Source organism: Syzygium oleosum, unplaced genomic scaffold (assembly GCF_021117445.2).
Source record: "Syzygium oleosum isolate NSW1041296 unplaced genomic scaffold, Sole_v2.1 Sole_v2.10, whole genome shotgun sequence".
In the NCBI taxonomy this organism is placed as follows: Eukaryota; Viridiplantae; Streptophyta; class Magnoliopsida; order Myrtales; family Myrtaceae; genus Syzygium; species Syzygium oleosum.
In genome coordinates, this window is record NW_026607494.1 from 10,048,753 (window position 1) to 10,071,236 (window position 22,484).

General features: G+C 40.0%; 3 protein-coding genes across 6 annotated transcripts; all 3 read left to right on the top strand.

Annotated features, from left to right (window-relative positions):
• The first annotated feature begins 5,391 nt into the window (after window positions 1–5,391).
• On the top strand, window positions 5,392–8,146 carry LOC115685543 (E3 ubiquitin-protein ligase RMA1H1-like). 2 transcript variants are annotated; one of them, XM_030610619.2, is made up of 2 exons: window positions 5,392–5,653; window positions 7,105–8,146. In XM_030610619.2, exon 2 carries the CDS (start codon window positions 7,139–7,141, stop codon window positions 7,925–7,927), a length of 789 nt encoding a protein of 262 aa, XP_030466479.1. In that variant the 5' UTR covers window positions 5,392–5,653; window positions 7,105–7,138; the 3' UTR covers window positions 7,928–8,146. The 2 variants fall into 2 exon arrangements, with proteins under 2 accessions (XP_030466479.1, XP_056171175.1); XM_056315200.1 differs by lacking the exon at window positions 5,392–5,653 and adding an exon at window positions 6,630–6,829.
• Window positions 8,147–12,027: 3,881 nt separating this feature from the next.
• Window positions 12,028–17,285, top strand: LOC115685541 (uncharacterized). Of its 3 annotated transcripts, none has more exons than XM_030610616.2 (10): window positions 12,028–12,185; window positions 13,062–13,249; window positions 13,350–13,459; window positions 13,667–13,785; window positions 13,872–13,969; window positions 14,541–14,628; window positions 14,715–14,846; window positions 15,005–15,125; window positions 15,345–15,487; window positions 16,796–17,285. In XM_030610616.2, exons 2-10 carry the CDS (start codon window positions 13,188–13,190, stop codon window positions 16,838–16,840), a joined length of 918 nt encoding a protein of 305 aa, XP_030466476.1. In that variant the 5' UTR covers window positions 12,028–12,185; window positions 13,062–13,187; the 3' UTR covers window positions 16,841–17,285. The 3 variants fall into 3 exon arrangements, with proteins under 3 accessions (XP_030466476.1, XP_056171176.1, XP_056171177.1); XM_056315201.1 differs by having other exon boundaries at window positions 15,351–15,487; XM_056315202.1 differs by lacking the exons at window positions 12,028–12,185; window positions 13,350–13,459.
• Window positions 17,286–19,651: 2,366 nt separating this feature from the next.
• On the top strand, window positions 19,652–22,264 carry LOC130139051 (cytochrome P450 714C2-like). The gene is made up of 5 exons (XM_056315199.1): window positions 19,652–19,942; window positions 20,104–20,330; window positions 20,469–20,716; window positions 21,026–21,356; window positions 21,801–22,264. The coding sequence occupies exons 1-5, from the start codon at window positions 19,654–19,656 to the stop codon at window positions 22,224–22,226; spliced, it is 1,521 nt and encodes a 506-aa protein (XP_056171174.1). The 5' UTR covers window positions 19,652–19,653; the 3' UTR covers window positions 22,227–22,264.
• Window positions 22,265–22,484: the final 220 nt, after the last annotated feature.

Sequence of the window (22,484 nt, forward strand, 5' to 3'; positions counted from 1 at the left end):
ACAGTTGAGTCTGAATAAAATTCAGATTCAAAACAGTTTATATAGACAGTGCTCTTGACGTGCAGTGAGTAAAGTAATAGATGAGGGATAGAAAAACTGCACACAAGTTTATACTGGTTCGGCTTATAGCAAGCCTACGTCCACTCACCCACGCTGACAGCCTACCGGCTGGATTTCACTATGTAATCAAGAGGAATTACAACTTCTGAGTGTTAGCACTCTTGTGTATGATAGGACTCTCTATCTCACACAATCACTCTTACAAAGTGTTCCTCAAGATCTTAATGTTTGGCTAAGAAAGACAAGAGAAATGATCGGAGTATGCTCAGACTTTGGACTTGATGATTCTTGATTCTGTACTTCCTTTTGCTGCTCGTTAATCTCCTTAAATACTCATCTACTTCCAAACTAGCCGTTGGACAGCTTTCAGAGGATCATATTCCAATCTTCACCTTGGACAGATTTATATAAAAAGAATTGAGTAGCCGTTGGATGACAGATTCTGAATCCCGCTGATTCTGGTCGCCCATACAATCAGAATTTTGGTTTCCATAAGTAGAGCTTTATCCGTTGTAATGCATACTTGTCGTAATCTTTGATTGTCAATTAATTTGATTGAGATCAAAGCTTTCCTTCTGTGAAATCCATAACGGATCACTAGTTGTTTTGTTTCGTTACGAATTACGCATCGAAGAAATGCCGTCGCATCGAAGAACTTACGCCTCTGCGTCGAAGAACTTGCGTCCTTCGAATAATTTCTTCGTCCGAATCTTCGAACTAAGATTATGTGGGTCTTCAATAAGGTATTTGCCAGACTTGTAAAGTCGAATAACTTCCTTCTGAGCTTCCAGAATATACATACCTGGAATAAATTAGTTCAGAATAAGTATCAGATTTATAATAACATTGAAGGTTTTGTCAACTTCAAAATCAATAGGAGTTTTCCTCAACAAAGTTAACGATTTAAAAAATTTATGAAAAAGTTATATGTGAATATCATGAAAACATTTATATTCGTGAAAGCTTCGCACGTTTCGGATTTAAATAAAAGTTAAAGTGCCCATGCTGCCACATTTTAATTAAACAAAGAGAAAAAAAAGTAAAAGTTCATCCCAATAAAGCCTTTATAAAAAACAGAGATCACTAAGGAATCCAATATCTAAAAATTCGAGTGGTCGGCTATTTGTTTTGAAAGCGATATATCATCATATTTGAATCACTGCTTTTATCACTTGCACCGCCACGCGGATGCGGAGTCTGACATAATTCACGCGGATAGAGCGGTTCGCTTGCATTAGAGTCGAAAATTCGAACACTCCGAGCCATGCAAAAAAAAAAACACGTAAATATTTTAACACTCCCCTTCCACGGTAAATCGAGATTTTGACCTAAAAAACGAAGAGAGAATGAAAATTGACTAAGAGGAGTCCAACGTGTGGTTTGAAAATTAGGTGCTGGGTAAAAGGCACGAGCGCTGACGGTTCATCTAAAATCGCAAAAATATTTAAGAAATTGGATTTTAGACGTTACACATTTTTTTTTATTTTTCTAAACTTATCAACCACTAATTAAATTTAAGATGTCGCCCACATTTTTCTGCATTGGTGTGCACGCCACGTCAACTTTTGAGAAGTCATGACGTGGGGGTCGCCAAATCCTCGAGCCGTCAGCGGTTTTGCTTGTTCGGGAGTCTTTTCTCTTCTCCTCTCTGTGGGTGAAGGCCCTCGACAACGATTGTTAATCTTTTTTCTATCTTTACTTTAATTTTCATAAAAAAAAATTAATATAAACGAGGCCAGAAAAAAAAGGGTTGAATAGGATGTTGGTTAATGTGTGAAAAAGGGAAAAATAAGTTTAACGATGTGAAATATTTTAAAAAGAAAAGGCGAAAATTATGAAAATGATCATTAAACTTTGACTTAACATGCAATGCAGTCCATGAGCTTTAGTACAATGTGCAATATTATTCCTGAACTTTTAATATGTTCAATGTAGTCCTTAAACTTTTTGTACATGTTTCAACTAATCCCCAGACTATATGGAAATGTTCAATGTTGTTCTTGATTTTAAATTAATGGAAGAATAATATTGGATATTTTCAGACAGTTCATGGACTAGTTTGAATATTTACTAAAAGTTCAGGGACCACATTAAACAAATTAAAAGTTTAGGGACGATATTGTATATTGAGCTAAGTTCAGAGACAATATTGAACAAATTAAAAGTTCATAAACTACATTGCACATTAAGTCAACGTTCATGGACCATTTGTGTCATTATCCCAAAGAAAAACGAAGTAGTTGCGAGATGATAAAGATTTAAATTTAATTGTAAAAAGTGAGATATTTATAAGATTATCTGATAATTATTAGATTTCATCCTACTTTATAATCGTGCGATTGTAGTATATCTTGACAAATGAGTCAACTTTTCTTAGAGATTTTGGATAAAAACTTGAGGACAGACATGTAGGCGAATTCACTTTATATATTGTCGGAAAGACATGGAAGGTTCGGATTAAAGATATGGCATATATATGTATTGTTGCAGCATCGCGTGAATATTTGGATGCTTTCGCTTTTACGAGAATGACAGTGAGTAGTCTATTCATGGAAGAAAACAATTTACTGAATACGAGTTCTCTCTCGCGTCCATTCGAACTTGGTGCTCAGCTTGATCACGGAAGTCCAACTACACTATAGCATGATGAAATAGCGGAGATCGATGGAAATTGTGCAAGAGAGTCGTAATCTTTCCTTTCTCGCGCCGAATTGTTGCGATATCAATGGTCGACATCGAGAAAGATGCAAGAAAAACGTCTAACACATGCTCTTACAAAAGGGAACATATGTGAGGTGTACAGTATAAATTGGTAATTCCTATCTTCTTGGTTCTACAAATTAGAGGTATGCAAAAAAATCAGGAACTGCCAGGGACCGTCCAGAACTGGACTTGAACCGGTGGTTCCTAATGGAACCGGTCTGGTTCCCGATTTCAATTTTTGGGAACCGGTGAGTACCGGTCCGGTTCCCAATTCTAGGTGTGGAACCACCCGCCTGCTTACTCGGACCAGACCGGTAATATAATATAAAATATAATATATTTATTTACTTTTTAATTTTTTTAAAAAAGAAAAATCATAAATTCTTAAACTAAATCTAAGTCACTTGACGCTTACAGCCTCACATTAAGCCGAGAAATACCTTCTTTCGCTTTCGTTTCAATCTCAATCTCACTCTTCTCGATCGATGCTCACTTTACCATTTCCGACTCTCCATCTCCGTCTCCGTCTCTGTTTTCGTTTTTTCGTCTCCGTCCTTGGCTAGTGTGAGCGGTTTCATGGATCTACCCGGGAATCGGATCGGACCGGCGGTCCGGTTCCTAGGTGAATCCATAGAACCAACGGACGGTTCTTAATTTCAATTTTTCGAAACCGGTCCTTAGTGGGCGGTTCCCGATTCTAGGGTGGGAATCGCCCACCCGGACTATGTTTACCCTTACTACAAATTATTGAGTTAAATAAATGAATGCTAAATATTTATGGATTTTCATTTGGTTGCATCATTGTACCTCATAGTATATGTTATCCCCTGCAATTTCCAAACAAATGGAAATGAAGAATGTGCATTATTGGGGCTAGCATTGTGAAAGTTATATTTAATATATATAGTATCAGTTCCTATCCCCTTCATTGAATAGTAATTGTGCCTGAAAAAAATAAATTATCTTGGAGTCACCTATACGAGTCACAGCTGTGGGCACTGCTGCACAAGCATGGCCTGCCCAATTCTTTCCCTAGAAAAGAAGAAAAAAACACTTTAACAGCATTGCTCACTTCGATGATTTATCTATTGTATCTTGCTTCTTAGTCGGAGGATGGAAGGGTCATGTTTTAATAGATAATTTGCCAACAAGTCACCTTGTTGAACACTTCAATTAAAAAAAAATTATCATTTCTAATCGACTGACTTTCTCATATCATGTGTAATAAGTGTATTGAAAACGAAAACATTTTCCCTTCGAATATGGTTAACCAGGACATTCGTTAACGAGACCATCTTCTTCATTCCCATGGGCTTGCAGTTTAGTGACTCGAGGGACACGTAAATAGTACGTGAGGTGTGGACGCACGTTAACTTCCCTTCAGATCAAGTGTAGTTATTCATTTGTAAAAAGCGCTCGCTTCGGATATACTTGTGTTTGACCCGGTTTTATGAGGTTAGTGATGTTCGAGTGGTTCATTTCTCGAGTTTACTTAACAAAAGCGATGATTCTTATTATAAGAAAGTCCATACATATGCATAACGTGGGATATATATTTCTTTGGAATTAATCTCTGTGGTCCATATTCTACCAAAGTTTGCTTGCACGAACACATATATAATCCTTTTCTTCTATTCTCATTCAAGTGTTGAGCAGCCTGCTTCCCATGCCAAGAAAATCAACAATTTTAGCACATGGTTCAGCTCAATATACTAGCATTATGGTCTTCATGATTCACTGCAAATTAGCACCATAGTCAACCAATTTTTCCTTCTCGCGCTTGACCGGCGGCAGTCAATACAGATTCAAAGCCAGGCTCATGCCAACAGATTGCCCTTCCCTGATATAGTCTCTCAGTACCCTGTTTTGGCAAATTCTATGTGTAGATAAGAACAAATTAATTCATTTAATTCAAAGCTAAGAGGGTTGAGTTTCCCCCAAAAGTTTGAATTTGTTGACAGTTGACCAGTCGATCGAACGAGAGCTTTCCTTGAAATGGTACACAGAATGTCGAAATCAATTTGCAGTAGCACTAAGTCGTACTTTAGCAAACCCAAATTAATTAATTAATAAATCGGACGATGGTTGCGAGGTAGGTATAAAGGGAATGTTACTTTTTTGTCAAGAAAAATGATGAGAAACGGAGAATTACGGAAGATACGGACGTATGCAAATATATATTTTTTTAATAATTTAAAGGCGCGAGCACAAAGATCATTTGTAATATAAAAAAAATTAAGATAGTGGGCATTTCGTGGAATTATATTGAAAAAGTTCGACATGAAATGTTAATGCCTTTTATTGATAGAACATAATTGATAGAATCGTGATTTTCATTAATATAGACAGATCTCTCGAATGATCTCATTAAAAATTCCAATGTTAGAATTTCGCAGTAGATTTGCATATCTTTAGCCAATAAAATTTAAAAGGAAAAACTCTAGATAATGAACCGACCATGAAAAAAATATCTTCCTTCTGTCAATGAAGTGGGAGATATTCCCCCATCAACATAACAATGACCTCCTTAATCAAACTTTATAAATAAATAAAAAACCATTTTGTACACGTCAAACATTATTCTATTTCAGCTCCTTTCCGGCCTTAATCCGTGTGCGTGACGATCGTGAATATTTTCACATTTATATCACCTGCGCTGTGACGCCATGCCTTAGCCTTAGCCCATATATCACCTCCATCCTCGCCTCCTTCTTCAGCGACTCTCTCTTTCTCTCCTCTCTTTCGCACCCATTAGAGCTCGACCCTTTACGAATTGGTCATACCTGTTCGCGCCTGTTCGACAAAGCTCCGATTTTGCTGCACGATTCCGAAGCTGATTCGCGGCCGCGACCAACCCAGAGAGGCCCAGGGACCGGCTTTTCGCCAATCGGTGAGTTCTCAGTTGTCTTCTCTCGGTCAAGTCTTTGACCGGTTTCGCTTCAGCAGTTCTGTCTTCGTGTTCGTCTCGGCTTTGTATACTCTTCAACAGTACCGTTTCGTGTGTGAGGGCGTTTGTTGTTCGTCCCTGTTTTCTTGATCTCCGGTGATGGTTCTTGCGTCCGCTTGGTGGGGTTTTTGTGGCTTAGAGATTGCGGAGTCGGATTGTGAATTTTTTTGTTTCGAGGACAATGGTTTCGTCTGTGTCTTGCTTCTTGTTATATGGGTGGCCAATGGTTTTCATTTATTTTAATTGTTCGTCTGTTTTGGAGCTGGATTTTATGTTAACTTGTTCTGATTTAGGCGAAGTGAGGTATATGGAATCTATATTTCCTTGTGTTTCAAAGGTTGCTAACAGCGATGAATTCAAATACTTTTTCGGGGAAAGAATTACCTTCAGAATTTGGATTGCAGCTTGAATTTCGAATTCTACATCATGTATCTTCCCACTTCTTTGAATCAGCAAAACATGAGCATATGGCTTATGTCATCTGATTTTCTATAAAGAATCCGTGGAAAAGTTTAATTTCTGTTTCCCAACGAAAACGTCTTTTCTGTCCTTCAATGAAAGGATATATATGGGAGTTTCATGTCTAGGCTGCTGAAATCCACTCCTTAATGGGATTGATCATGGATGTTATAAGGTATTTGTGACCAAGTGGGAAAGCAATTGAAGATTTATGTTTCTTACCATAATGGGAGGATCTCGAGTCTTATGGTCACGGTTGTTGATGAATTTATTGATTCGGTTGGGTGTTCCACTTCTAGTATCATCCACAGAATGGCGAACCGTGACCGGTGGATGGATGCCTTTATGTTCTTAAAGAGTTCTTCTAGAGAGATAGATAGATAGATAGATAGGCATTCGGCAATTATTAGGCTCATTTGTGGATGGATGTACCATTGAGATATTCCTCATAGTTGAATAATCTTATATTAATATGTTCCTCTTAGAATAAGATTATGGTCAGAATCACAGATTTAAGCGTTCAGAAGCTCTTGATTGAACGAACTTGGATATGGAACTCAGCATCTCTGATACTTTCCGTTTGCCTGTTTTCTATGGTTTATTAGAGATTCGGTCATCAGCAAAGTACCTTGATTCAAGATCTCATTCTGAATTTCTGAGGTCTGTTCTGAAGCAGATGCTAGAGCCTAGTTACTCGTGTTAGTGTGAGCTGATTTTGATTAATTATCCCGAACTAGGGTGGAGATTTATGCAATTGTACTGAAGATTAAATTACACTGGAATTGTGTGTTTCACAGTTCCAGACAACCACTTAATAATATTGGGGGGCAAGTAGATGATAGCATCATATGTTACCAGCAGATCTGTTTACTATTTCTTTGTATCTGCTATTGAACCACTTGTAATCTGAGCTTGTCTTCTTGGGCATGATGCAGGAAAGGGAAAAGAATTCCTTTTAGCGTGGGCAAGATGTCGATGGATCCCCATACTCATGAAGATGTCGCTCATGTCTCTAGTGATGTAATCAAATTTCCCTCAGGTAGCCAGAAATCAACATTTGCTGGTGCAGCTGACTTGGAAGGAGCCCGATCCAGTGGTTTTGAGTGCAATATTTGCCTAGACTCTGTGCAAGATCCTGTGGTCACACTCTGCGGCCATCTGTACTGCTGGCCTTGCATCTACAAGTGGCTTAAAGTTCAGGATACTTCTGCTAAAGAGCTAGAAGAGCCGCAACAGCATCAATGTCCTGTGTGCAAAGCCGAGGTTTCGTACACAACTCTAATTCCACTCTACGGCCGTGGCCAAACTAGCCGACTTTCCAAAAGTGAGGATCGAGATCTGGGCAATGTTGTACCCCGTAGGCCACTTGGTCTGGTTGGCGGGCCCAGCACGCCAAGACGGATTAATGCTACCTCTAGTCCTCTCCTAACACAACCACCTTATGGTGGACATTTCCATCTTCAATCACAACCATACTATTCTCAAGCTCAATTATTGCATCACTCGGTTTCTCCCATGCTCAGTCTAAGTGGCACAACCACGAACATCATCTACCCAATAATTGGTATATTCGGTGAAATGGTATATGCAAGGCTTTTCGGGAACTCGGTAACAAACTTATACACTTACCCAAACTCGTACAGTATGGCCGGAAACAACCCTAGGATGAGGAGGCATGTATTGGAGGCAGATAAGTCGCTCAGCAGAATCTGTTTCTTCCTCCTATGTTGTATTCTGCTGTGTCTGCTTCTGTTCTGAGCTAGATTTTGCTTTTCTTCATTCCATTTTTTGTGTCAATGAGATCGTGAAACAAATACGGGCACGGCCAGGTACACCAGACATCTAGGCAGTCGCATTTCCTGAGCTGCAATACATGTACAGTTCTAGTTTGGCTTCATGAAAGCTATAAAAACATTATGCCTACGCTGCTTGTAACTTCGGACCTAGGATGATATGGAAAGAATTTTTCTCATCTTATGTTTGTGTTGCTCTTTTGTCATCGTAAATGGAGACGCACATCGTGAATCACTAGGTTTCTCTGTCTCGCTCCTGTAGTTCCTGATTCACCGCCATTCGAGGACCATTACGATATGTGCACAGCCAAAGGTACTATCGAATCATGGACTAGTGCTGGGTTAAAGTTTCCTCCTCCGAGATAGCCAAAGAAACACGTGTGAGAAGTGATAAGGCATTGATGATTCAAGACAAGAAGGGTCCCATTCTTAATGACCATTAAGTACACTTACTGAACTTTGGGATGGATGGCTGTACAAGTTGATGAAATGTTGTGGCTCACGTCACATGGGGATTCACATCAAGGCAATAACTTCCAATCGGGGCAGATTTCGCTCTGTCCTCTTTCGATTCTCGTCCTTCAAGAAAGGAGAATTGTTTACATTATTTACAGGCAATGCAGAAATCAAATCTGCTTCGCTCATCTTTTCCAACTCCCTTCACACGTTTCTGATGCCACAGACCTGAGACGTTATGGAAACTTCCAAAACAGGGTCATTGCCTTTGCTCATAAATGGCCTACTAAACTCTCCACAACAGACCAAATGCCACGTTTCTTGATGGAAGACAGCAAAAATGATCTTCATGGTGACGAGGGAGCTGTTGAATCTGGAAGAAGCAGGAGACGACACGACACGACCTTCGTAGGGAAGGAGCAGGTGGACAGAGAGTGTTCGGTAGCCTCTCGTTTTCTGTCTTCGTTTCTGGCTATGGATTTCTGTGAAGTACGGAGGAAACAGTCATTCATTTATGTTTTAACCAAGAAACCAAGTGGATGCACACGAGGGATCTATACTTGGTCCCTGTCATGTTGCATATCAACTTGATGAAGATATGATCTCTCATAAAGCAAATGTTTGTAGCTTTGGTGGTGCGTTTATAAATTATTATTTTTGGTCTCTCGAATCTGAGCATGCTTCAATTTTCTCTGTTCAGTCCTTGAGAAAATTATGGCCCATTTGATAACCTAATTAAGTACTGAAAAACTAAGAATTCATAACTTGATGAGACTAAACTTGTTCGATAACTTTAAGTAAAATTGACTTAAGATATTCAATTAATTCCAAACATCCACGTAATATGGTAAGTATGATTGGGGTTACTTAATTTGTTCAATAGATAAATGATTGATGGTAATTAAAAATCTTGCTAAATATATCGATAAAATCTACTTACAAAGACGGTTTTTTTAATGTTTTTACTAAAGATAGTAAAACTCATATACTAAATAAGTTTACTATAAAGTATGTGGCAAAATTGTAAATACTTTCTCAAGTTAGTGGTCCATTCAAACACCCAACATGATTCGGAGAAATGCGATGTGCATTATAAACATCTATAGCAAGATTCATCTTAATTACTAATCTTTTTGGTTTAGCTTCCGGGCCAACTTACGTATAACCGTTGCGGGCGATCTTAAGGCGCACTCCCCCCTCATCGGCCTGGTGAATTCAAATGTTATTATATGCACGATTCCAGGATTGTCGGATTTTTTTGCCCCTCGGCACTGCCTATGCTAATCTTGCCAGCATGTTTTTACGATTAACCTTGGAAAACAATCACATATCACAAACAAATCGAACAAATAAAGGTGTAAAAAAATAATCATCAATCACTGTAAAATTGTCAATCAAACTCAAAAAGAATGGAATGAATGAAGAAAATATTGCCAATCACCACCTTATACCCAGTATAATACTGTATACGTACAGCCTCTCCTTACGTACACAACTGTTAACTGCTAATAACTTGCGTACTATATGCAATCTATATCTGTGCGCGTATCTGTAATTAGAACCAAATGACTTCCTTTCTTGTTGCATGAGAACGATGCAATGCCTCCTTCATCACCCCCCACCATCATCAGTTGATGATGGGGCTTGGTCCGGAAGGCGGCACCGGCGTACCCTTCGGCAGCTTAATCAGCAAGGGCTGCATCCTCCGTGCGAGCTCACGCTTCGGCTCCCGATCCCCACCTCCTGAAACCCGGTCACGGATCATCACAGGCCGCGCCTGAGCCACCACCGCGACGAGGCAAGCGACCAGGGTGACAACCATCAGCGCGCAGAAGACCCTCTTGCAGCTCTGAGGACGAGATCGAACATCCATGTTTCAGGTTCTTTTGCTCAGAACTTGCACGACGGAAGGGTGCTTTATATGGCGTCTGGCCGAAAGAATCCATGGTGAAATATTGGCCGGCTTGCTTAGACTGAGATACGAAGGTTTAATTAATTCGCGACGACACGCGTATAAGCCGTTCACACCTAGAAAAACAGATGAAGTTTACGAGTTGATGAGATTGCCGGCTCACATTATTGCAAATACGGGAGCAATTGAAAAGGAATTCGAGTCGTTCACTCAAAAATTAATGAAGGGCCGGCAAGAAAGAGAGAGAGTTTCACCTAGTCGTGGGTGCGTATATACAGATTACAGGTAAGAAGTTGGTGGAAAATGATGCATAATTGCATATGAAACATTTCTACAAGACCACACGTCAGCACGAGCTGGCGCAACTATTCCTATGGATGAAATTGAAAAAATCGTTCGAATAATGCCGATTCAGCCAGACATATTTTGGATTTGATCATTTGGGATTTGCGTACGATGTCGTATTAGTCCGTGCAAAGCATGATCTGATTTTCTAATAGGAGACTATTATTTATACAAAGTTATTTAATGATTAGGAGATTAAGAAAGAGAATGGCAAATCGAGCTGCTTTCACATTTGCACTCTTGTCTTGACCTAAGACTTATGATGACGAATGGTTCTCACGCTGCTTTCCATTTAGAGGATTCTGTTTTGCACGCCATCGATATAAGCCTGATTTTTTTTCATAAACGGTCTTATCTTCTGCATGTGAACATCGTAAAGAAACGGTTCGTATCGAGTTCCAATGAGAAATTAATCGGAATCGTGCTCGTGCATCACATTTTGAACACGGCTCGTGACAATCAAGATCACGCCGGTTAATTAAACTCCTAACTCAAATGATAAATTTGGCGAAAGCAGTGGCAATCAATTGATGCATTTGCTTGGTTGGATTGAGATTAGAACTAAAATTACTATGTAATTACAGGCATCATTAGATTAGGACTAGGGGTGTGCAACGGGAACCACCCGAATCGGGAACCGCTGGACCAGATCAAACTGGTTGATTTTGGGCAATTCCCAAGGGCGCCGGTCTAGTTCCTGGTTCCATAAAACTAAAATCAGTGACGGGCGGTCCGATTTCGTGTTATAGGGTGGGAAGCGGACCGCCCGGATTAGACCGATTAAACATACTAATTATTGAGCAAAACCTACTCGAAGTTATTACTAGGCTCAGTACAAATTATGTGCTATTTCCCCATCAAACTATCATCAATCCATGTGATGATATGCTTTTCACGGACATGAGTTTTTTTTTTTTGGTCAAACACGGACATGAGTTGACTCCTTACTGCATCAAAGGATAATTTTCTCTTTTCTGTTTCCTTCGGGGAAGGATCGAGCCGTCCGTTGCCCCCTGATCGAGGATCGTTGTCAAATCCAGTGGATCAAAACTCAAAAAAGCCGAGGACCTTCTACTTTGAAAGGCTCTTCGAATGCCGTTTGCTTCTTCACTAGTTCCGTTGGACCGCTCAGGAACCGATCATCCCTAATTAGGACCTTTGAACTTAAAGTTTTTTGCCTTCTGTGTGGGCCAAATCTCATGGATCGGGCCGGATTATCCTATCGGGCTCGGATTGCTCCGGACCCGACAAGCTATTTAAGCCCGGTAATCTCGGACCGGGTCGGAACATAAGACGAACTCGGCCCGTGATCACCGTTTCGACTCAATTACACCTCTTTCTCCTTTCGTCTCCCTCCGCCTCGCTTCCTCTCTGCGTTGTTGTTCGGCCGCCGACAAGAAGGGAAGCGGCGCGCTTGTTCCTGCCTCTCGGCGACGTATTTTGTCAGAGACATAGCTCGAGACTCGGGTTCCTGCTCGTTTCGAGAACGCGGAACCGTTCGTCGATCTGGGTACATCTTCTTGCTTGCCGTTTGGTTCTGTATATCGTGATAATGTTCTGTCTGTTCACACTTTGTCTGTCTCTTCGTATAAAGGTGTGTGTAGTTCGGTATGCACGATGTGGAGGAAGAAGCGGAGGTTTCGGGGTCTTGGGTCGTCTGTTTCTTGCTCTTCTGCGTTAAGAAATCCGGTCACTGATTGCGAAATTCATTCGATTCATCGTGTTCTGTGCTTGTGAACTTTGGGTAATCTTGCGCGTGCTTCGTTCTGGAAGTTTTGAGCTTTCGAATTTCAATCTGTATGTGCTCGAACGGTCCGAGTTGTGGTTGTTTTGGTTTGGTTTTTGCTCAGTCATAGGATTTGTACGTTCTCGTTGTTTCGATGTTTGTTGTTTAAGAGATTCGTTTGCTACTTGATTATATTGTTTTGGTCGCTCAATTTTCATACTTATGTCAGGAAAAGTGATTTATGAAAAGCGGGAGGAAGTGTGCCCCCTAATATAAAATAAGCAAAGGAAGAGTTGCGCAAGCTTGAGCTCGAGCTCAATTATGAGTTTGGCAAAGATTGAGTCAGGTCAATTCAAGCTTGCTAAAAATATTTTCAGGTCAAGTTCAAGCACGGAAAATGATATTTAGTATTGAGTTTGAGTCGAGTCGAGTTTGAGCTTCCGACTTGTGTACTCAGCTTGATTGCATGCCTATTTTCTTCTATGCTCTCTTGCCTCTTCGTTTGTGTGTGTATGCTTGTTCGATTCGAGTATTTGAATTGAGTCTAGTTTGAATATCTGATTTTGTCCACTCAACTCAGCTTGATGTCAACCTTATTTCAACCTTATTTCAAGGACTCCGTTGTGATTTACTAATAGAAGGGCATATCTGCCCTTGCAGGTTTCTTGACCTCCAACAACAAGGTGAGGTGATAAGAGGTTAATACTGAAGAACCTCAATAACTAAATTTCCAAAGCCGAACAAGCAACTGAATAATCGGGTTGGAGAACAAATTATTAGTCAGAGATGCAGCACGATGAGGTTATCTGGCAAGTCATTCGGCACAACCATTGTAGTTATATGGCCAAGTGAGTCGATTAACCCAAAATGATCTCACCTTATCATGTTACTTCTCCTTGCCAATATGAGCAAGAAGTACCTTTATTTGCTTCTAATCTTTTCTTGCAGGATTACCACTGGAATATTTTGTCGAAATGAATACAATGTAACAGGGATTTGTAATAGGAGCTCCTGCCCTCTAGCTAACAGCCGCTATGCTACTATCCGTGACCATGACGGTACTATGTTTTAACTGTCATCATGACTGGGACTTTTTTTAAGTTATCTCATGTCTTTCAAAATCCTTAATAGTATATGGTATTAACAAACTGGTTTGACATGAGATTTTTAGTTCCAATGTTATTTTGATCGCTTCAGCAGTAGATTGCATACCGTTTTGACTTTAAACTAATCTCCAAGCATATGTTTTTTTGTCTACTATGCAGGTGTCTTTTACTTGTATATGAAATCAATAGAAAGGGCTCACATGCCTGACAAATTGTGGGAAAGAGTGAAGCTGCCGAGAAATTACGAGAAGGCCCTTGAGATTATTGATAAGCATTTGGTATTGGCAATTTAGCTTTGCAGTGTGACAGATTGTTTTGCTTTGTTCTGGCATTTCACTAACTGCATCGACTCCTCTGTTGGCAGATGTATTGGCCGAAGTTTCTTGTTCATAAGACCAAGCAAAGGTTGACCAAAATGACTCAAATGCGCATTCGAATGAGGAAGCTTGCTCTGAAAACTAGGTTCAAACCCCTTCTCGCATTTGGCTGCTCTATCGTAGGATGTGTTTTTATGATAAACTAAATCTCTTAATCTTCTGCGTGGCTATTTGATCGCACTTTTCAATTTAATTGGTAATATGGTGATTATATTTGTGTGTCATCTAGAATTTGGCGTTGCTCTTGACTTTTAACTCTTCATATTGTTGGCTAAGATGTGAACAAAAACGAATTATTTGTTCAAGTGAATGTTTTCATGTTAGATTTGGCGATATGACGAATCTCTTTGTCAACAATATTATCTTTAGCATTAAATATTTCTAGGTTTCTCTACAGTTCTCTTTACTAAGATTTCTCTACGGCTCTCTTATGTCGATTTCAGTTTTCCTCAAAATTTCTGTAATCTTATGTGTTGCCTTATCCTTATATCATGATTGTAAAATCACAAGTCACAAGGTTTGTGCATTTGCATTTGTGAAACCCACATGTTCAAGAACATGCAGTGGACAATGCTCTTACTGATGTTTGGACTGGTCCCGTGGGGCATCTCCTCTGTTTCAGCTTTATACTTCAACGTGCCTTTCTTTCCTAACAGGGAAAAGATTATGACAACACCGAGGAAAGAAAAGAAGAGAGAGGCTAGAAGGGAGGAAAAAGCAGAAAAGGCGGCAGTTTTGGAAAAGGTTGGTTGGGTTCACCTTTATAACCTTGGAAGTGTTTCATCCATTATGTCACCCAAGACTTTTAATTATTGTTGGCTTTGTGGCAGAGTATTGAGAAAGAGCTATTAGAACGCCTCAGGAAAGGAGTGTATGGTGATATCTACAATTACCCTGTCAAAGAGTACGAAAAAGTCCTTGAGATGGATTCATTGCAGGCTGCCGATGAAGATGAAGAGGAGGTATACTATTTTTTCATGAACACATATTACTTTTGTTGTTTGAGAAGGTACTTATGGCTCCGTTAAAACAGTATTTCTATATGAAATGTGCAGAAGTTTGCTTCTTGCTAAATTTTATCATTTGATGATTATGCAATCGATATTTCTGGAATGAGCAGGAACCTGAGATAGAGTATGTGGAAGGTTATGATGAACTTGAGGAAGAACTAGAAGATGATATTGAAGATTTTGGCGGTCTTGCAATGAATAGAGTTCGTGCAATTGCTGACAATGGCGAAGGTTCTTTCTATACCTAAATAAAACGTGTTCATTTAGTGTTTGAATATTCACGTGATCATTTTTTTCAAGAGCTGTTATGTTTTTTTCCCGTTCTTTATGGTTTCTTGCTGCATTTACGTTTTGCCTTGCTTTGTTCCCTTAAAAATCACGTGAGATGAGAAGTTCCTAGAGGACTTATCCTGGATCCAAGTAGTGGAGCTAATTTTATTTTTGGTTCAGATGAAGACGGTGACGAAGATGAAGATGATAAGGCAGAAGCTGATCGGAAGAGGGGAAGTAAAGAATCCTCCTTGGCTTTAAGAAACGTTGAGAAAGGTGATGCTGGTTCTAAGCCCAAGAAAAGAGCTAAGGTTCTCGTTGAGGTGAGTGCATCATTTTAAATGTTTAGATCTGCTGTCAATATAAACCTTTGTAAATTATAAGCATGTTTTTTCGTATTAGTACTGACAAATTTAAGTTCAGTTGCCAGGAAATGAGAATTTTCTGTTAGTAGTGACAAATGTATAGTCGGCTTTGTTTTATACATGGAAATCACTTTGTGCAGAAGCGTTAGCTAGTCTCCAATGCGTTCGAGTGGCATCATGCCATGACCAACCTACATCCTCTTCCAATATTTTCTCATCAAAGTCTTATACATCATGATTGTGGTTGAGTGTTCATTCTTTTCTTGGGGGTTATTTCCTTCTTTAGCAGAAATGAAAGCTTTTTAGGTTAAGATTCGAATTATTCTGATGACATCCTCTTTCCTGAGGAGAAAAGTAGCAAAGGTAATTCAGCCCACTCCTTGGAGGCTGTCTTGATAGGATGATGCCATATGCTTGTGATTGAATAAACAACTTTTTCTTTATGCTGATGTCTAGTGAAGGGTGCAAGGGATGGTGCTTACTACTGTTCTGTGCAAAAGTTGCTTTGGTAGTTTATGGTGCAGTAGCAGATTTACTGTTCATGGTAACTTTGATTAGGCTGTAGTGACTTTACTTAGGCTATCAACAGATGCATGGTTCTACGTTTTATGCTGGGTCTCCTTCGATCTCTGTCTCCTTCGATCTCACCTAGTGTTGGCACAATTCATACATCTTATGATGTTTTCCTGTTCAGCGGACCGTGAGATGCGGTTCTCCATTTGGAGTTATGATCCGGAAGGGGAAAAAAGAGCGGGGAAAGAGGGTCTTCATTAGCTCTGACGATGGGTTTAGTTACAGGATTAGTCAGACGTTGAGTATGTGCCATGTAGTCAGGATAGTAAAATAAATATAGTCTATGTTATTGGGTTGAGGGCAAATTCTATTTATGTTTTTTCTTTGGCCATCTGTATATGGTCAATTTACTTGGATGAGAAATTGTTTTTTTCAGTTCGTCATGGAAATTGGGTTGTTCCTTTCGTAGGTTGGTATTGAATCACTGCTGTGTTAGTCCAGGATCATTAACACCATCGTAAGCAGTAAATGCCCATGTAGATTTCAATTAGTTTTTCCTACTCTTCTTTGAGATTTCTGTCTGACATGCCCAAATGGCTATTTTCACGAATTATACTAATAGTAATTATAATAACGAGAATTGTGAAAGCTGATTATTGTGCCTGTGATTGTGCTTTTTATTATGTGGTGTACAATTTATAAAAGGATCTCATGCCAACATCAGTGTCTGAAACCACTTCTTTTGATTGGCAGGTTGAGCATGAAAATGCTGATGACAGACAAACTGCAGTTCACTGAGGGCTTGCTCCGAACCGGTCTTGTTATCGTCTGGCCTGGTAACCCAGATGTGGGCAGCTGTCTCGGCTTCGAAAGCGTACAGCATGCTTTTCAGAGTAGCACAAAAAGATATCACCACAAAGTTTTGACAGAAATTAATGGCAGTTCTGAGTAATGTATTGTATCTATGTTCTGCTTCTCCCCGACACTCATTATCTTTTTAAGAAAGGAGGCATCATCAGTCACAAAAAAGATTGACACTCATGAGCAGAGAACCAACATCTAATGGATGCATGTTGCACCAATAGTTCCCTACTGACCTATGTTTTTACCCTTGGCTTTAATAGATAGGTTGAGAACTATGTTGTCCCAGACCTTCTCCTCCATTTTTTTACCTCCAGTGGAATTTTGTCACATTGAATTAATGCATCCTAGCTGAGGCACTCTATAGGTATTGAATATGGAATCATGGATTTGTTTTCGTGTTTTGTTTTGAAAAGAGTTGAAGCGTATTTGTATATCTCCATTTTTAAATCTGAGAGGAAAAGGTACAATATAAGTAAAGTAGGAATAACTAAGACGCACAGCAAAAGGAGCATTTGCCTTGGCCAAATCTGAGCCTTTGAGATTGCACTCTTTGGCGGCGTTGAACGAGCACGAGATGCTATAAATTCCATGTTCAGCATGCTAGTCTCGGCGTTGACGTGATAGATTGCTCCGAGTCGTCTTGATACTGGCTTTGTCATCTATAGAATGAGAAGGTGGGTAGCTCAGCCTACGGTTAGTTCAGATAAAAGGGGAAGACAAAAGGTGCGACGGTGCGTTCCCTGATAATAATTTCTCCATTCTAAAGAGAAGACATCGTTTTCGCGAGCTCCTTTCCATACGCACGCTCACGGTGTTTTAATCTTTTAATCTACGTGCTCGCTCTCTCTCTCTCTCTCTTCACTCCTCTTTGATACATTCTGTACCTCTTCATTGCAAATTTTCAAGCTGTTTCATCTTTTATTCCAAATGATTCCTAACCCTAGCTTCAATTACGTAACGCCGCTCAATTTTTCGTGCATCTTTTGGACTAGATCATCACTTTGGTTATATGATATTTCTCTTGGTTATGTGACTCATACTTTTGGAGGATAGCATAGGAGGTATCTGCGAAAATGCCTTTAGAATTTCTTATCTTCAATTCCACGATGGGTCCCTTCCTTTTGTCTTCCAATTTGGATGCTCATTGCGGTATCACGGTTTGATTTCTTTCTTGGAATTGAGAACCATTCTCACGTGAAGTTTGTAAGCACCGAGAGATTTAAGTATGTTAATTATATACATATTCAATTTTTGAAAGTAAGATCTAAAAAGCATCCCGTCTCACTTTCAAGTACACAATCCAAGAACAGAAAACCGGCTTTTTTTCCTTGAAAATAAGTCACTTAAAATATTTTCGTCTATCAAGAGGTCTTCTGTAAAACAAACACACCCTTTGACCACCGATACTCAACGTATTCCTATGTTGGCGAGCCCTTGGGCTGGCGGTGGTTAGTTGAGTTCTTGCAGGCCTAGTTGCGTTCTGTAATTTTGTCACCGGAGATATCCGTGCGATATTTTAACGAGATAATTCTTCGTCATACTTGAGCTCTAGATGCTGCTGTTTTATCCGAACTCTATTTATTTACATCTGGACTTGGAACGTCGTTGTACTTCCAAAAAAGAATTAGCCTCAAGGATGTGACTCTCCCAGGCGGCCAAGCAGTGCCAGTTTCATTTTAGCTCGGTTTGGATCGATCCGCTGCAGTCGTCCCTTTGATTATCCTTTAGGGACAAATTTCGATCCCTCCAGTGAATAATCCTATTACAAGGTACCAATAGTTGGTACCGACCACGTACATAATTAAGTTAAAAAAAGAGTCACGACGAAGAAATGTGCAGGCAGAATCTTCCCTCCCCCATGTCCAGTCAGAAACCACGGCCGACTAGTTACCTCATGGTGTCTTGCGGTGCTTATTCAACGAAACCAACCTTTAATCAGTTTACGGCATGTTTGGTAAAATTTCTATTGCTCTAGTTTTCTGTTCTTTTATTTTCCAGGAGCAGAAAAGGACCAAGAATCTTTTTGTGTAAGTCAGTTAAATTTTTGGAACACAAACAAAAAGTACAAAAAAAAAAAAATCTACTTTTCTGTTCCAGAAATAAAAAGAGAAATAAGGTCATTTTAGAGAAACAATCTCAGCATGACCTAAACCTTATACCCTAAACCCCATACCCTAAATCCCTATTTATTGAAATGCCCAAAGTGTGAGTAATAAACCAGTGGAACTCTCTGCCGCTATTTCCAGGCATCCATCTTTGACTAACTATCATGTTAGATTTTCTGCGGCTATCTTCGAATATCTTGATCATTTAAGTCCTTACAAAAATCCAGTTTTATCTAAACATGAATTGTTAAGTCTCCACTGATATTTTTATAATTAAATGAAAAAATTGAGAATATAAATTTTAGGATCGTACCAAAAACATTTTTTTCTTTTTCTATTTCGAGAATAGAAATTTTGTATAGTTACCAAAACATTCTTATACTCAGAAACTCGTTCGGAGAATAGAAATAGAAAAAATTATTTTTAAATAGAAATTGTTCCCGGGAATAAAAATGTTATCATACGCCGTTCCTGGACATCATACTTTGTCCTTTAGCAGTTGAATTGATGCCGTGAATCAAGTAAGGAATTTACGAGTGAGAACAATTGCCATTTGCATCTCAAAGAAAACAGAAAAGGCCCCGTTTGGATCTATTTAAGAAGTAACAAGGAAGAGCTACGGGAACAACAGTTTAGACATCAATGACCATGGCAGGGGTCTTTCTCTCTCTCTCCGTTGTGGGCTTCACTTGCTTGTTCTTGTACCTCTACAATCTCTTCTGGTGGAGGCCGCTGCAGCTCAGAAAGAAGCTTCAGGATCAAGGAATCAATGGCCCTGCGCCGTCCTTTTTCTTTGGCAACACACCAGAAATTAAGAAGATTCAACTGGAAGCGCAAGCCACAAAGAATCAACAAAGCATCGGCAATCGTGTCTCGCATGATTACATGTCCCGCCTATTTCCCCACATAGAGAAGTGGAGAGCCGAGTTTGGTAAACATATTGTCTTCTACTTCAATCATTGTTCACGTCTTGTGTTTAGGAGTTTTCACTAGATATGCCTGTAACATGTGCCAGCTATTTCTGTTGTGTATTAATCATATGTAGCTTAAGACAATCATCCTTGCCAGCTGAGAACGCTGTCGTTGTTGCAGGTCCAGTGTTTTCGTTCACAATGGGAAACATGGTGATCGTATGCATTTGCGACTTTGACATGGTAAGGGAGTTCAGTCAGTGCAAGTCTACAGAATTCGGAAGGCCCGAGTACCTGAGAGGCAGGGGAACTCTGTTGGGTTATGACAGCATCGTCACTGCGAAAGGGAACTCTTGGGAGACCCAGAGGAAGGTCATAGCGCCAGAATTCTTCAACGACAAAATAAAGGTGTGAATTTAGTTAGGCAGGTTCAATCAAATTCACAGCGGCACAGTTCTTGGTTGAGCTGTCTTTGTTCTTGCACTTTGAAGCAGTTAATTTTTAACAGAAAATCTATCCATATGATACTTGTTTTGTTTTGCAAAGGGAATGGTGGACATGATGGTTGAATCCGCTGTCTCCGTGCTGGAAAAATGGGAATCTCAGATGGAGGAAGCAGGGGGAGTTGCTTCAGTACGGGTCGACGAGGATTTAAAAAGCATCTCTGCTGAAATGCTTTCAAAAGCATGTTTTGGAAGCAATTATGTTATTGGCAATGAAATTTTTTCCAAGATGTTAGTGCTCCAGGATTTGCTTAGCAGGCAGCGTGCTTTTGTTGGTCTTCCTGGGGTAAGGTGAGGGCGCCTCCTTCTTCAGCGTTAAAAGACTCTAGCCGTGGCTTGGTTTTGTTAAAGCTCGCTTTCTACAGCAAGTTGCGACTGATAAATTCATGCGTTCATACAGACAATACCCTTGAGGCAGACGTAATTCCACATGTTTACCTTTTGTCAGCTACTGTTTCATATGCCGTGTCACGTATGTGGCAAAATTTCCTCTGATAAACTCTCGAAAATCCTTAAACCCACTTAGGTCATGCTTCCCCGACAAAAGTATTTCAAATTACTCTTGCCGCTTTTTGACGTCTTCAAAATTTTTGGATATAGGCATATTCCTACAAAGACTGCTCGTGGCATTTTGAGGATCGGAAAAGAAATTGACCAATCTGTTCTGAAGCTGATGGACGATGATCACAATGCCGACAAGGGGGGCTTCTTACAGGCCTTAGTCGACCATTTCAACCATGAATCGAGCGTCATCATAGACAATTGCAAGGGTGTGTTCCTCAGCGGACATGAAACTACCGCCACCGCCGCTACCTTCGCTTTAGTACTTTTAGCACACTATCCTGAGTGGCAGGAGCGTGTGCGGGCAGAGGTGGTAGAGATCCTTGGAAATCAAGCCCCGAGTATGGATAACCTGCACAAAATGAAACTGGTACTTCTAAATTTATTTTTTCCTATTATGCACACGTTTCACAGACCTAAAGTATACACGCAGTGTGCAATTGCAAACATGGGGCACACGATTCACAGACCTAAAGTATACACGCAGTGTGCAATTGCAAACATGGGATAGTCAGGGCAGGACCTGATCCCTAGACCCAATTTTGTAGTTCACCATAGTATTCTCTAGCTTAATCAATCAATCGATCAATCAATTACCTGCGTATGCGGACCATTCCAAGGAGATATTATTTTATGTATATTGTTTCATGAACTGAAACCAAGGATCATTATAGAGTGAGCGTTCTTAGTAGTTTTTTAGTTTATGGATTGACATGTAAGTTTCAAGTGGATATATATAGTCGCATGTATATCCTTAGGAGGAGATCTAAGTATAGGACTGTTTGCCTGTCGGCTGTTTTCTCTCAATGTGCAGTTAAGTATGGTGATTTATGAAACATTGCGCCTATATCCCCCTGTACCATTCTTTCCGAGGGAAACGATGGAGGAACTGAAGTTTGGGGACTTTTTGATTCCGAAAGGCATCAACATCTGGCTCCCAATCACCCTGTTGCATCAGGATCCGGCCAACTGGGGCGACGATGCCCACGAGTTCCATCCAGAAAGGTTTGAGAATGGCATTCCTTCGGCATGCAAGCATCCGAATCTGTTCATGCCTTTTGGGACGGGGATACGAAACTGTGTTGGCCAGAATTTCGGGATGACAGAACTAAAGATAGTTCTGTCAATTGTGCTGTCTAAGTTCACTTTCTCTTTATCCCCCGAGTACAAACACACAGTGACGTATGGTCTGTTTTTTAAGCCTCAACATGGGGTACAACTGAAGATGGAGAAGATCTGAGATTGTCCATCTCGTGTACGAATGTTTCGTCTGTTGCACTGGAAGCTGTACCGCAAAAAAGTGTAGTTGACGAAATTGCAGCATTATGTCCTCTTGTGGGTGGTCAGTAGGGCTCACTTCTTTGTAAAAGCTAAGCTTAGTAACGTAAGAACTCCTGGCTTGCAGGGGGTATCGATATATTTGACGTGTGGCTGCTCTTAGAATGCCTTCGGCAATTCTCATAGAGAGAATTCATAAAGAAGGAAGTTCTTGTTAAAT